Source organism: Anabrus simplex, chromosome 4 (genome assembly GCF_040414725.1).
Source record: "Anabrus simplex isolate iqAnaSimp1 chromosome 4, ASM4041472v1, whole genome shotgun sequence".
In the NCBI taxonomy this organism is placed as follows: Eukaryota; Metazoa; Arthropoda; class Insecta; order Orthoptera; family Tettigoniidae; genus Anabrus; species Anabrus simplex.
In genome coordinates, this window is record NC_090268.1 from 304,805,505 (window position 1) to 304,822,201 (window position 16,697).

General features: G+C 38.4%; 1 protein-coding gene across 5 annotated transcripts in view; it reads right to left on the reverse strand.

Annotated features, from left to right (window-relative positions):
• Nucleotides 1–1,942: 1,942 nt before the first annotated feature.
• Use1 (Vesicle transport protein Use1) overlaps nt 1,943–16,697 on the reverse strand; it is a 195,817-nt gene continuing 181,062 nt past the window's right edge. For all 5 annotated transcript variants that reach the window (XM_067145655.2, XM_068227256.1, XM_067145652.2 and 2 more), the window contains 2 exons: nt 13,074–13,215; nt 1,943–2,093 (listed from right to left, as the gene is read on the reverse strand). In XM_067145655.2, coding sequence (XP_067001756.1) covers nt 2,050–2,093; nt 13,074–13,215 — 186 coding nt within the window. In that variant the 3' untranslated portion in view covers nt 1,943–2,049. The remainder of the gene's footprint in view (nt 2,094–13,073; nt 13,216–16,697) is intronic.

A 16,697-nucleotide genomic window follows, 5' to 3' on the forward strand; every position in this document is an offset into this window, starting at 1 on the left:
AAGATAACAAAGTACGAATGCAGATCAAATATAAACGGGAATTTGAATGTACCGCTGCTGTTAGTAATAATTCTGAGGCGGGACTTTGCCAGGATGTTGGGGGAGGTGTCTGGAGAAGGGGTTTTCACATGTGAACAATGGTGGAGAGCTGGGCTGCTTCAGTATGCCATGAGTGAGCAAGAGGTGCACACGCCTGTTGCTCAATGCATCATTATCAAATTTCTTGCAAAAGAGGGCACCAAACCTTCTGAAATTTTGGAATGGCTCTGCGCACAGCTTGGGGAAGAAACTCTTTTGCAGGCTCGGGTGTATGAGTGGGCTAAAAATTTTTGGCAGGAAAAGAAGTTGTGGGAAATGAACCTCATCAAAGGAGACCGCAGACAATCATCACTGCAGACAACATTGTTGCGATTCGTGACATTGTTGCTGAAGATCGACGAATAAAAATTTTGCAAATTGTTTTAGCCGTAGGAATAAGTTATGGAAGTGTTCAAACCATCATCCGAGATAAACTCTATTTCAGAAAATTGTCTGCCAGGTGGGTTCCTCATCTCCTCAACCAGGAACAAAAAACTTTATGCCAGGAAGTTTGTCAGAGACTCCTGCATAGCTGCAAGGAGGAAGGAGAAGATTTCTTGCATCGTATTGTGACTTGTGAAAACTTGGGTGCATCATTACACCCCAGAGTCAAAGCAAGCAAGCATAGAGTGGCGGCGAAGAGACAAAGCAGGTCCGCGAAGGCCAAAACACGCCCATCTGCTGGAAAGATGCTTGCAATCGTTTTCTGGGACTCTGCATGTGTTTTGCTGGTAGATTTTCTTCAGGAACGAAGGACAATTAATGCAGCCTATTACTGTTGCCTTTTGTATAAAGCAATAGTTGTGTATCACAACAAGCGATACCGGCAACCAATCTGAAACGTCATTCTTCTCCATGACAATGCAAGGCCGCATACTGTCATTTTGACACCTCTGGAACACCCTCTTGTACAGTCCAGGTTTATCAGCCTGCAACTACCATTTGTTTGGACTACTCAAACAAGACCTAGGAGGACAGTGGTTCGATGATGATGCAAGTGTAGAAGAGTTTGTGCGCAACTGGCTCCGCACACGTCCCTCTTCTTTCTGTCGGGATGGCATCAAAAACTTACCAATCCAATGGAGAAAATGTGTATCGAAGCCAGGACAGTATGTAGAAAAGTGATCTCTGTATGTGTATTTTTTTTTTTTGTGATGAAATAATTTTTTTAAAATTCCTGTTTATATTTGAACTGCCCTTGTAGTACAGTATTGCCCACCAAATGCAACACAAGAAGTATATGTATACTATTCTTTTCTCAACTCTTCATCATGGAGCACATATCTCAGTCATACAGTTTTATTGATTAACTATATCCACGTTCAATTATATCCTTCGCCTAGTTAGACAGTGACGGTTTATGAGATTCATATTAAGAATATTCCTTGGTTTTCCTTTCATTCTTCAAGTTTTAATAATGTATCTTATGATTGATGAGCCTCTGTTTCTAATTCGGGACATCAGAAGTAAACTATCCTAAGTGACATTTCACTAACTTTACAGGAGAGCAGAAAGAAGCTATAAAGGTGTATATGTTATTACCTTTAAGGAAGGTCGTTTCAACAGTTCTGATCGTGGTAAACTATCGCAAGAGACAATATGATATGGACGGCATAAGGTTGAACTGTTGTGTGATCATTTACTATTGTTTATCGTTGGGTTCTCCTTGCACACATGATAGTATCACATAGCTTATCTTCATTCCTGCAAAACATACACATACAGTAATGTACCCTTAAATGGCACGACCAAAAGTCGCATACGATCCCATAGTTTTTGCATTTATGACAGTTTACCTCTGATGTCCAGAATTATGGATGGGAGCTTAATCAAAGTGAAAGGATATCCATGAGGTATACCATAGTTTTAATATAAATTTTTTATTCAGCAATAAAGCACACACTCCATTACAAAAATGAATTGGGTGTTGTAAAGCTCCTCTTACATGAATAGAGAAATGAAGAAATAGAATTACACTTTCTTCTTTTTCTTGAATCTCATAAAAAACACCATATCTGAAAAAGAAATAAGTTTATTAATACACAGTTGTTACAATATGTAAGTCAACGAATATACCATCAATATGAAGTCAGAGAAAACTTTACTGCAATTCAGAAAGATTTGTACAAGATATCACCCTGTGGGTTAAGGTAGAAGAATACATCCATGGTATCCTCTGGCTGCTGTATGTGACAACTAATAGGATAACGTCAGGGACTCTCAGCAACGGAACCTGGGTTGGCAGCCATGGAGCCCTTACAGGAGTCCTGATTCTCTGGTCAACTCTTGTTCTTTTCCAACCCGAACGGTACTAGGTTTGCAAGGCCTAGTTAATTTATACATATTTTGTGACCCTTCCCTTTCTTTTGCTGATACCTTTATCCATCGAAGGGTCAGACCACTTCCTTTTTCTCTTCTAGTTTTACTTCCTCTTGAAACAACTATCACCAACATCACCCTTTGTACAAGAGAATACATACAGTACCTTTAAATGTACTATGTTCATTTCAGTCATGCCGTCTCAGTCTTTGATCTAGACACACATCTCATGTTCAATACAGGAACCTAGGCTTTATCTAACAGGTACACGATTGTTGGATGTGCTAGTGAATGGTCAGCTGTTGATGGGCTCTGTCTTTTAGTAGTGATAAAATAGTTATTACTTAGCATAATAGAACAAAATGGTGTGTGAGTGATCCAGTTAGTGAAGAGTAGTTCTATTGGTGTTCGGTAGACTATGTACTGTAGGTTAGGTTTACTGCGTTTCATATCTGGGTTGGGGGAAATAGGAAATAATATTCCATTTATTTGTGTTTAAATATACACAGGATGTCATTGAAAAAGGTTTCAATATTTACAGATGAGGCAGTACGCAACAAACTGTGGAAAAAATGTCCTAAAGCATTGGTATCAAACTCAGTATCGTCAAGAGTTACAGTCTGCTACCACTACCATCAATGATATCCATGTCTTTGATCTAATCTTCTCAACATTTATTCAGTGTGACTGCCATCCACTGCACTGAAGCCTTCCATCCTACTCTGAATGAAATGCGCATTTGTTAGAACACCTCTGGCTGTTGCCGGATTTCATCACAGGCAATGAACACATGTTCTCATTGTGTAACCACATCATTTATGAGGATCGCATACAGATCCACGTTAGGCTTTGCCTTACCCTACAATGAACATGTACTGGTGCCCCATCATAATAAGACCATAACGCAACATGCCAGTAGGTTTAAGACCAATGTTCAAGTAGGAACGTCTTTTTTTTTTTTTAATCCAACCCTCCATAAATTATTGGACCCTATCTCCAAAAGAGATTGGGTTTGTGACCACTGTTTATAGGACCTTTATTCCTATGTTTGCTGCATGCTGCCACCCCTGTAAATATTGGAAACTTTTTCAAGAACACTCTGTATAGTTTTATTGATAGGCTACTTATAAAAACAGGTTATTATACCTTCTTCACTTTCTACATTTACATTCATATAGGTATTGGACACGATATTTTGTATACCACTGCAGCTAATATGAAGGATTCTTTAAATAATCAACAGAATACCAGTAGTGTTGTAAATTTATCTAAAGAAAATAAAAAGATTTAAAGAGAATATAAGGTATTTTGTTGACAAGATAGCAAATGGCCTTTGCATTGTTGGTAATAATTGCTGATATCCGTTTCAAATATTCTGCTGTTGTTGTAATCGAGTAAATCAGCTGATTTCTATACTTCAATATTTGTAGTTCAAGTCTCCGGCATAGATTTGAGATAAGTTACTGAGTTGCTGTTTTAGATATCTTCCCTTATTACTTTCAATATGTCAGCAATAAAGGGCAGTTTTTTTAATTTCTGTTAGCGTGTAGTATAAAAATAATAATCTGCCTTGGTATCAAGTATTTAGTTTTAATTTCAGTTCTGTTGTTTCAGATAACCTGTTAAAATTAGGATATGTCTAAGTGCAGTTTAAAATTGTAGTGTTGTTAGATAGTATCTTGTTTGCCATCCTTTTGATCGTCGGGTCATGATATCATGTTCCAAGATGTTCGAGCTCTTATCCAAACTAAACACTACAGGTCTAGGATTATATGGGAAGCTATGAGAAATACGTAGAAATCCTAACAATTTCAACAGGGACACTGGCTATCAATTAAGTATTATGTGGCTGCTAGCCACTAAGTATTTATGTAGGTAGTTCTCTTCCCGGTCCTTTCACTATGGCAAATTTGTACATTCCTCATCACCAGATGATTCATTCCAGACTTGTATTAGTGTCATACTTTCATAACATATCTATACCTGTTATGCCCCCTCCCAGACCGACTCTGATGGTACCATCAGCTGTCACTTGGAATGCTGGCACTGTGCCAGCGTACGGCGAACCATCTGGTGACAAATTAACATATCACTTCCTATTAACGGCTAAATTCAAACCTTCATTATTGGAGAAGTTTTCCTCATTAACAGTTGAGTTTTGCTCCTGAAAACGCCGAGGAAAGATCTCTGAGAACTTAAAAAATTTCACCTTATTTTCTTGACATGGCATAAGCTTAAAAAGCCTATATCATGTCTTACAATTACGGGTCATGAAAGTATCAATGGTAATATTTTCAAATTATTTCATATTTCTGTGAAGAAGATAAAAGAATAACTGAGGAGGTAGGTGTAGGGACTGTGGGTATAAGCGGGCAAGGCATTAACGAGTATGAGATAACAGATAGTGAGTTTGAGGGACATTATTAGGCTTTTAGTGGATGATAGAGATGAAGGTCTTCCTCAGTCAATGTACAGAATTATGGTAGACAGGGGAGACAATGAAGACAGATGGGCTAATGTTTTAAGGCGAAGGAAAATGAGGGCTAAGAGTTCTCATTTGGAGGGAGGGTTCAGGACAGGTATTAGTGTGGAATCAATATGAGTCACTGAAGGTAGAATAGCAGAAATGAGTAACAGTAAAGTGTTACAGGGAAAGGGTGAGGCAAGAGGAAAAGTAAAAGTAGGAGAGGGAAACAGAGTAGAGGATAGAAAGAAGGAAACCGTTTGCCATACGGAGTTGACATTTCACATAATGGTTTCCTTTTATGTCCTAGATGTTAAATAAGACAAGGTTTGAACAATTTAATTCCTACAGAATTGTTTTATGTTCACATATTTGTTGGCAAAGTACTGCAATATCTGTAAGATGCAATGGTTCCTCTTTTACATTCTAGGTTTTAAGAAATATTTTTAAATATTCTTCTCCTAAGGGGTTTAAATGGGGCTTATCTCCAAAAACAAAAACATTCATTTCTCTGAAACCATTTGATGTATGAAGTTCATATTTCACATGATAGTTAATTCTATTTTCCACAAGTTAAGCAAGAAAGGGTTTTAAAACATTCCAGGTCTGCAGGGTTCAACTGAGAGTTAGATCCAAAAACAGTATTTATTCCTCAAAAACTGTCTTGACATATGAACTGAGGGTGTGTTCTACAGGCTCCTCCAACAGTGGGAGCTCCAGAATATAAAAATTTTGGAAGAAATCCTTCAGTTTAAAGCAATAGCAAAGCACTGGCATCTTGCTAGTGAGTACTCAACCTTCAGACAGTGACGAATGTGTAAGTGCAGTGACTTGGGCAACATAACATAGTCTACTGGTGAAGGAAGCTTTTGCTGAAGTAATCGTATCAATTGTCTGGCTCCTTGTCTGTATGGTCAATGTAGCAGCCTTCGGTTCAGAGGCTCATGAACTGTCTGCTTCTATCTGAATACACACCTTTTCATTCACACTACCAACTACCACAAAAAAACGCAACAGTGATTACATCCTTGCATAGAGGTTTGGTGTGTCCAGGTTAACAGCTCACATACAGCCAGGAGAGTATCAGAAAGAAACAAACAATTGCAAATCAAGTCATATGTAGAAAGATAGGAACATTGCATATGACACAACAGGACAAACACACTGAGAGAGGATGCATTGTATAAAGATGTGGGGATTGCCCTTGCCATTTTGTGTTTTCTTTCTTTCTTTCTTTCTTTCTTTCTTTCTTTCTTTCTTTCTTTCTTTCTTTCTTTCTATTTCTCCCTCTTCCCACACTAACCTCTCAGAGTATTTGTCCTCTTACGTGTTACCTGCAATGTTCCTCTCTCTATATGCACTGGTGGAAAAAAAATATACAAACACCATGAAATAACGAATGTACGGATATGGAAATTTTGACAATATATTTGTCAAGGTAACATGTTTAATTGATTAAAGGTACAAGACTACAGGTTAATATCTGCATGAGAAAAGGCATCGCAAGTGTGTCATGCTGGTCCATTAATAACCGGTGTAATCACCTGACTGTTGAATGCAAGCATGCAAACGTGCATGCATTGTGTCGTACAGGTGCCGGATGTCAGCTTGTGGGATGGAGTTCCATGCCTGTTGCACTTGGTCGGTCAATACAGGGACAGTTAATGGCAGTTGTGGATGACACTGCAATTGTCGTCCAATGATGTCCCATACTTGATCGATTGGGGACAGATCGGGGGATCGAGCAGGCCAAGGCAACATGTCAACACTCTGTAGAGCACGTTGGGTTACAACAGCAACATGACAACATGAGGGCGTGCATTATCCTGTTGGTAAACACCCCCGGGAATGCTGTTCGTGAATGGGAGCACAACAGGTTGAATCACCAAACAGAACGTACACATCTGCAGTCAGGGTGCATGGGATAACTACGAGAGTACTCCTGCTGTAGGTGTAGGTCCAGTGTTTCAAAACCGCAGACAGGTGGAATGCAGGTGCTCACCTGGGCTCCTTCTAACCAACACACGGCCATCACTGGCACCAAGGCAGAACCTGCTTCACAATGGACCTCCACTCCATCCTCCAATGAGCTCTCGCTTGACACCACTGAAGTCGCAGATGGTGGTGGTTTGGGGTAAGTGGAATGCACGCCGCAGGGTGTCTGGCTTGGAGCTGTCCTTCATGTAACTGATTTCGAACAGTTTGTTGCATCACTGTGGTGCCAACTGCCACTTGAATTGCCGCTGCAGACGCAGTCCACTGCACCACAGCCAGAAGCCAAATACGGTGTTTTTCCCTCTCGGTGGTGCCACGGGGACATCCGGAGTCCGGTCTTCTTGCAAGTATACCTACTCGTGACCACTGCTGCTAGTACGCATGCAAAGTGGAGACATTCCTGCCAAGTCATTCTGCAATTGCACGGAAGGGAAATCCACCTTCACATAGCCCTATTATACGGCCTCGTTCAACCGCAGTGAGCTGTTGATACTTGCCTCTTCATCATTGTAAAGGCATTCTTAACCCACTCACAGTCACTCCATTCAATATCAAAGGTAAATAACGTTCTCACACAGTACAGCTTGTATTTAAAGCAAACCTGATGTGCAACATCATGGGGCTTTGTAGGATTTGCGATTTGTAGGAAATTTGAATCAACGTCATCTTTCAGATGTATAAACACGTCTACCAACGTTTGTTAATCTAGCAAAACCCATTCTTGGTGTTTGGATTTTTTTCTGCCAGTGTATATACTGTATGAATTGATTTGCACTTGTTTCTTTCCAATACTTATATTGACCCATTGGGTCCCTTTTCTCCATTTGTGTTTCTAGTCTTTTACCACCTGTATTCTTTGGCTCTTCACTTTTGCTGTGCTTATCAGGGTTTGTTTTCCTCTTACACTTCCCACATCCAGACTGAACATCTTTCAAGATGGCCCTTTAATGAGCACTGGAGTCCACCCTCCTGATGAAGCTGAGAAGCTGAAAAGAACTTGTCAGGGGGCTGAGAAGAAATGGATGTAGAAGAACTGGGATTGATGACGTGAGAGCCATTCTATCTGACCGGTGTAATCGCCTGACTGTTGAATGCGGGCATGCAAACGTGCATGCACTGTGTCATAAAGGTACCGAATGTCAGCTTGTGGGATAGAGTTCCATGCCTGTTCACTTGGTATGTACGAAGATGTAGAGATCATCCTAGTCCTTTTGTTTTTTCTTTCTATTTCCCACTCTTCCCAAACTGACCTCACTCTCTTTGTCCTGCTACTAGTATGTGTTCCTTTCGATGTTCCTATCCTCATATACAGTAGATGACTTGATATGGCCAGAATTATAGATACGGATAGAATTATACATATGCATAGCCAAAACAACAAGTTATTCAATTCATCTGTTAGGTCATCAGCCCAGAGGCTGGTTGGATCCTCAAATAGCACCACCAAAGGCTATGCAGTTATAGGAATCTGCAAAAAACCAATGGCAGAGCCCAAATGAAGCGTACTAGGCAAGATGAGGAGTGAGATAGTTTGCCATTGCTTTCCTCACTGGGCCAGAAGGTAACATTGCAGCAGGACAGACGCTATGAGCAACACCTTTCATAACACTCAATTCATGAAGTACTATTATACTCAGAAAAGACAGGTGGTTGGTGTGCAATATCTACACGTTGCATTGCTGGACCAATTTTCTTTTCCACAACTCTATGAACAATGTTCACTGTCTATGAATCTTCAGAAATAATTAAATACAGTACAGTAAAATTTTTGGTTTAAGTGACTACTGATATCAAGATCATAGCACAGAAATTCTATCTATAGAGAGTTGATGTTAAGAAATCAAAACGAATTGGCAAGAAGCGAGTGATGATGCCACTCTGATAATGCTTCCCTAATCTGCAGTGAATCTGTAAGTCACTGATGATTTAGAGTTTCAAAATAGCTTCTTTCCACAGGATGAATTCACTGTCTGACTGACTGACAACAGTTTGTGACTTGTGATACCATGAGTAGTTCTACCGAACACAGGATATACATATCTTATGATTCAGTGGTATATTTGTTAGTTTTAAAACAGGTTTATGAGGTGATAACCAAAGATAATAGTTCATTATGGCATTATCTTTGAACTATTTCACTTTTTTTTTCCTTAAGAAGGAAGCCATACTTTCCAGTGTCAACTTAATTAAATGTAACTTAAAAGCATTTCAGTCTGTCAAACACACAAGTTAAAAATATAATAGATAACACTATAACATACCTGTAAAAAATACACACTATTAAACAAAGAATGACATGTTCTACTGGAACATCCTCAGATTCTATCAAATCTCTTCAAACCATTTGCATATATGTACAATATTTTTTATGTTGCATAAATTATTGGTGACGTTATGAAAAAAAATTTTAACAGTTAAATCATGTGGAACACATCATCCTACTTTATACCATCATCAAAGCTTAGAGAAATGCTATGAAATAGTTTCTGCTTTGACACTAAATTCTCTTCGCATTGTTCACATGTTTAGCCATTTCTGGTTTCAATAGGAGTCTTGAGAGACTGGTTCTCTAGAGCTCATAGTAGTCCTATATGTTGTAAACCCGTGACCAATCCATCACTGTTTTTAATTTTATATATACAGTGTGAGGAGCAGATGCAGTTCATCATCCTAATAATCCATCAAAACCTTACGGGTTACTTTTACATTGTGATATCAAAGGTTTTGATACGGTATATGTGCATGTTTTTTTCTTTCTTTCTTTCTTGTAATTCCCAAGCACTTGGATATGACTCCAGTGGCCATGGTAATCTTCATTTATTTATGCACACTATCTTTGGTGGATGTGTTAGTTACTCTTTGCCTTCTATGGCAGCTGATGATTATTCTACAGGTAGTGCCAGCAAATTCAAAATTTGTAAACAAATCTTTCAAAGTTGCAAAGACAGATAGAAAAGTTACATGAAATCACATTATTTAACTGTGATAACATACTAGCCCATTCTTTTAATGATATATCAATTGAAACAAATTTATAAATTGAGAAACTAATATAAATATTTACTTTAATCCACATGCATTTTTCTTAAAATTCCAGTTTTAAGAAATGTATTGAACAAATTAACAACCTCTCTAGGAAAAAAAATGAAAAAAATGTAGGACCAACTCACCAAAAGAGTTTGTTCCAAAACTGAACGACGCCTTCAAATGAACTAATAAGAATGGTACCGAAAGTAACACATGCTTGCTTCACATAGGAAAAAACTTGTTGATGTACCCGTGCTTCGCTACGGGATTCTCAGAAAAACTGACTTTGTGGTTTTCCTAACTGAAGTCAACAAAGGTCATTACAAAAACGTCAGTAGGAATGTAGCGATTAAAAGCAATGTTACCGTACAAAATACTTGATCAAATGAAAAACCACACATTTTTTCACTTTTAACGAACAGTAATACGGTGCCAATCTAACAGTCCAAAGTTCCAGAGCTGGAAAGACCAGACCGTAGAGAGCCGCAAACACTCCTCTGCTATTATTCTGTTAAATATGCACACTGATCGTTCCAATCAGTGCCTCAGAGTAGGGACTGAATAGCAAGAATGCTATGATGAACCAGGTGTTACATACCAGTAGTATCAAAAAATTTATGAACCGAAGGAATGGCATGCTAAAGAAGAAAGTTATCTAACTCCCCAGCTACTTCCCACCAATATTCAGGCAGGCTGTTACACTCGGTACGACCGGGCGAGTTGGCCGTGTGGTTAGGGGTGCGCAGCTGTGAGCTTGCATCAGGGAGATAGTGGATTCTAACCCCACTGTTGGCAGCCCTGAAGATGGTATTTTGTGGTTTCCCATTTTCACACCAGACAAATGCTGGGGCTGTACTTTCATTAAGGCCAAGGCCACTTCCTTCGCACTCCTATCCCATCGTCACCATAAGACGTATCCTGTTGGTGTGACGTAAAGCAAATTTTAAAAAAATACTCGGTACGCAGCAGTAATCCTATCTATCGGCATCAGAGGACACACAGCACATCACAACAAACAATGGTCAATGTAATGTTATTGTTGATAAATTTTATGATCTTTTTATATTATAGGCCTTCACATTTAGTTTTCTCTCGACTCTGTGATATTAGGGTGTCTTATACAAGTATTTATGGCATAGACTGTAGTTCCTTATTCTCCGACTTCACATACCGATTTTCATAAAATTCAGTGTACACATTTTCTCGTAACTCGGCGCTGATATGGACTTAACAAAAAATCCAAATTCATGAATGTCTCTGTGATCATAGCCAGTACGGTAACAATGTATAATGCATACATGATTGGAAATTTAATACTATATAACTTAAGTTATGTAGTATTTATCGATACGGCCACTAATAACATAAATATTTGAGAATTACATTTAAGGCCTTCCCCTAAACTACCATTTCACTCAGCGTGAATAAAATTATTTGTGGCCTAGATTATAGTGACTTATTCCCCGACTTTGCATACCGATTTTCATTAAATTCTCTTCAGCCGTTTTCTCGTGATGCGTGTTCATACATACAGACAAACAGACAGACAGAAAAGTGCATTTCCTTGTTACTGTGGACACGACTGATACAGAAATACCATCCTTTTTAAATTCTGAGCAATGTACAGACAAAACTCTTATTTGATATATATAGATAACCATAACTATAGCCAACATACATGCTCGCACAAGCACTTGATCACAATGTCACTAGCTGCGAAACAGAAATTTACAAAATGCATTACCTTCAACTTCAAGGCTACTTTACACATGTATATAATTTGTAAGGGATATCTGCTGCACCCTATATGATTATACACAAAAATAATTTAATGACGCTATTCATAAACACACCAAATAAACACCAGTAAATTTAGCAATTTTGATATTTTGTGCCAGTGTTCTGATAGATAAAGGTAACTGTGTTGTCAACTTACATTAATGAAACATAGCAAAATTCATTGCAAAACTCCTAGATTGCTACATTACAAATAGAGAAAGATTTACTTCTGTCACTAATATGAGTTTTAAGAGAAGGCGCTAGGTACCTATTTTAACACAAGAGAACAAAGAATATCTTATTAAAAGATATAACAGTTGTCAGATACAGTGACGAAATTGGTAATGCTGGGTGTTGCTCTTTCCATATACTGTACTGTGGCATTCCTAGTGGTTGAAATATAAAGCAGTTTTGACTTGTACTTATACACGCTGCATTTTAGCAGATGAAATTGAAGTGTTGCTTCATACGACCACTGGCACAACACTTTTAACAACACATATAACAAGCCAAACTGAGTGAAACAGTCTTCTGTACAGTGCCTTATGTTCGGAAGCAGTGCCCACAAGATCTGGCTCACATACTCAGACAAGTGCCGCCAGAGTGCATGTCATTTTGCACGTTCATTCAGACGAAGTCAAAATAAAATATGCATGCATTTTCTTGAAATTTAAATTTAATATAAACTGTTGATGAGAAGAAAAGAATCTTAAATTCTTTCTTTATTACACTGGTGGTGCTGTGGCACACCGACACTACCTCATGAGCCACTCCTGCTTGCCTCAGATGCAAAGATCATTACACGAGTGTATGTGTTCCTGTGTCCAGTGACATGACTGAATGTTATATGTTGTGTAGTTGATGATGGTAATGATGAGGTAGAGAGACGGAGAAATACAGTGTCAGCACATAGCCTACTCCTGTCAAATAACACCAAGGAGTCTACTCACGGCTTAATGTCCCCATCTAATGGATGAATCACCATGAACAATGTCACATGAACTCATCTCATTTGAGCTCTGTGGAGATGTTTGAAACTGAACCTCGGCATTTGGTACAGAATCTGATAATTAGGAATTGTTACCATAACCTCTCCAACCCTGCTGGCCAACAGCACCATCAATGCGACATAAACTAGCAAACCATAGTGCTTGACCATTAAGATTTGACACCTTAACAAACATGGGGATGGCTGGAAAAAACTTCTAACTCTGACTTCCTCCTATGGGTTACCAAGTAAGAATATGTGCTGAAAAGTCATGCATTATACAGAAAATGGAAAGGAACATTCAACAGAAAATTGCTGTAATAACATTGGCAATGCTTTCTAAGAGGTATTCTTAGAGGATGGTTATGAAAGAAAATGAGTTTAAGTGCCATACAAAACATAGGAGATGCAAATGGAACTTACTTATAAAGACAACAAGGACAACTAGGATCATGAGCCACATCCAACATTTCCAGGCTCGACGACTATGTTCTTCTAATCGTTCTGATTCCACTTTCAGCCTTTCCAAGTTCTTGTCAGCCATCACCGATGATTTGTCTATAGTCTAACAAACACAAACCAGCCAGCATAAAAAAGACGTGAACAAACTTAAAAATATTATTTATCATAAATTCATAAAAAGTGAGGAATATGAAAATTCCAGGTGGTAGTAAGAAAATCAGTATAAGCAAACAGCAGTATTTACTTGCACTATCCGAAGGTGCAGTATAAGCACTGCAAGGCTTTCCTACACATTTGATAATTACAGCTAGTTCAGAGTTTCATTCAGATCTATATAGAAGCAACCTGATCACTGTCTCTATGTAAACCTAGGGCTAGCTAATAGGCATGTTGAGTATGATTTTACTGTAATGGAATGGCCATATCATTGTACAGCCTTAGTTGAATGGTCAGCCTTCAGTTTAAATGGTCCTGGGTTCAATTCCCGGCTGGGTTGGTGATTTTAACTGAATCCGATTAATTATTCTGGCTTGGCAATTGGGCGCTTGTGTTTGCCTCAATATACACAACATACTACACTACCAACCACCATAAAAACATGCAATAGGGAATTCCTCCTCGTAGGGTTGGCATCAGGTATCCAGCTGTAATACAAGGTCAAATCCACACATACGAGACAATTCACATCCACAATTCCACTAGGATATCAGAAAACAACAATGACCTTGTCTTTCAACTTCTCCATCAGCCAATGAGATGTACCTACCAATCGCAGTACTGATCATGCCCTACGCTGCTTACCTTTGGAGATCTTATTGAAGCCAGCATACTACGATAGTTATTAGCATTTAACGCAAACATACTTAATTCAAAGTTAGTTAGTTATTGAGAATGGTATCAACCTCAGAGCAGAAGTAGGCTAAAAGAGGCGTGTATCCTTAAGGCTCGAAAATAAGACCTCTATTTCTGCCAAATGGACAAGTGCTTGAGTATATGTGTACAGACAATAATTTAATGCATCAAGTTCCATATACAGGGTGATTTAGCCAAGTTGTCCACCTCGAATATCTTCTGATCCGTTAAAGATATAGACCTCCTGTTTTCAAATTCTGAAATTATATTAATGGGCTCATGGAATACTGTCCTATTCCTCTCAAACACATACATAATTACCGAGAAACCAGTAGCAACTTTGTTTTTTTTTAAATGGCACTATACTAATTTTACAGAGGCTGCCTGGCCGAGGCGGTAAAGGCGTACCCGGTTCGCCTGGAAGGACGTGGGTTTGAATCCCCATCAGGATGTCCTAAAATTTAAGAAATGCGATTTCCACTTCTGGAGATGCATGTGGCCCTGAGGTTCACTCAGCCTACACCAAACATGAGTACCAGGTTAATTCCTGAGGGCAAAGGCGGCCGGGCGTAGAGCTAACCACTCTACCCCATCAAGTACCGAGGTTACAGATAGTGGAAGCCTTTACCTTCCACCACTCCCAGGGTCTTCATGGCCTGTACGGAGATGACTTTGCTTTGCTTTTATACTAATTTTACCCAAAAGAACAACTAAGAATTAAGCGACAAGTTCAGTGATGTGCTTATTTCGCAAATTCGACAAGTACTTTTTGGAGATATTAAAGGGTTTCCAATGTGTAGGTATTAGACAGAAAGAGATGGGCCACTCGCCTAATTCTCGGTTTTGACTCATGCCTTGTTGATAAACACACATACCTTGCCATTATCTTGAGGGAGACCAGAGGAAAAAAAACATGTAGGCTTACAGCATTTCGGAGTTACAAAGCTTTTGTTTCATTGCCGCTGAATCAGAAAAAATTCCAGATAACACAGTGAAATTGTAATAATTTAAGTGCTTTATTGTCCTCCTCATGAGTAGATACTAGTAGGGCCTACATGAAATAAAATCAACAACTTCAAAATCCAATGAATGACATGGTCATTGGATAGAATGGATGGAAATTTAATGGACAACGTTATTGTTGGGCTCTTTGGTCCTCCTTAAAGCCAATATGTAAGATTGATGTATGTTAGCAACAAGCTTTGGTCGATTTGGGAATATATTACTGTATATATTACACACTGCTGTTCAGACAAAATGTTCAGGTAATTTTTTTTAGAAGCATTTAGTTCTATTTAAAAAACAAATTTGCTACCGGTTTTTCGGTAATTACGTACATGATCTACAGGAACAGGACAGTATTTTATGAGCCCTTTAATATAATTTAAGAATTTGAAAAGAGAATATCTATATCTTTAATGGATCAGAAGATATTTGAGGTGGAAAACTTAGCTGAATCATCCTGTATATAATCTGATAAGCAGTTATCAAGTAATGGAAATTAAGAGGAAGCAGTTGAACAGATTTCAATGAGTGTACTCTCAGTTTTAAAGCATACAATTTGAAGGTCCTTGCAAAAGTAGTATTTATAAGTGTGTCAATTTTCCTACACAATTTTCTTAGTTTCTTCAAGTAGTTCCAAGGTCTTCAACTAGGTACCGTGGTGCGCAGTTAAGTACCACACAACAACTGGCGTAGTCTGAAGGCCATCTGTTATAACAGGAAAATGGCCAGTTTCAAGCAGTAGCGTGAAGTTATTAGCTGTGGCTTGAAGCTGTGTTATGAAGTTTTGGAGGTCCCTTTGTTGTATAAAATTTAATATACAAATGAATATATGGACATATCAGATACAGGACATGAGAGATTCTTAAAAATAAAAAATACACTGACAATGAATAGGTTCTTCTGCAACGTGAATCTTGTTTCATTAATTTATTCACTCATGTAAAGAACTTAGGCCTACTGTAGAACAGTATTTGAAGAAAAACATTACTGAATGAAATAAGCATTAATGCAATTATGGTGAACATCTCTTCAGATGGTTAAAGAAAAGCCACTCCTTAAAAAAAAAAAATGTAAAAAATATACAGTATAATGATCAAAGCTTATTTATCATCATCCTCTTCCTGAACAGTTTCCAGTCTTCGGCCAGGTCTTCTATCAGCCCACACTGTTCTATTCTATGTTTCCTCATTCGAGTCCTCTGGCCTCTACACCCTCGTTAATGCCTTGCAGCCATTTGTCTCTTGGCCTTTTTCCTTTTGACATTCTTTCCTTATTCATTCTCCACATGCACGAGGTAACCATGTTCACAGAGGACTTTCTAACAGGATTTCACTGCGATTGGTTATCACCCTGACATTCCTTTTAGTGATTCCTCAATCTTGTAACTAGTATAATTTCATGACAATGTTGTAATAATAACACACCTAGGTGAACATGAATAAATATGTACACTACCGCTCATTAATTTCAATACACCCAATAACTGACATCTAGTTTTCTGTAGATAAGGTCTAATACCGTGGGTACAGTTGAGGAAGCAAAGGAATAGTACAATAGTTGTACACATGTCATGATATTTGTTTGTGGTCATTAAGATACAATAGTATCCGACAAACAATGTTGTGTACATAAACATTATGTACCTATTGGATATGTTTGTTTACCTATTTGCTGACAGACGCTGCATTTGGTGCACCTGTGTTGCTCCCTGTAGTGATGCGATATCTG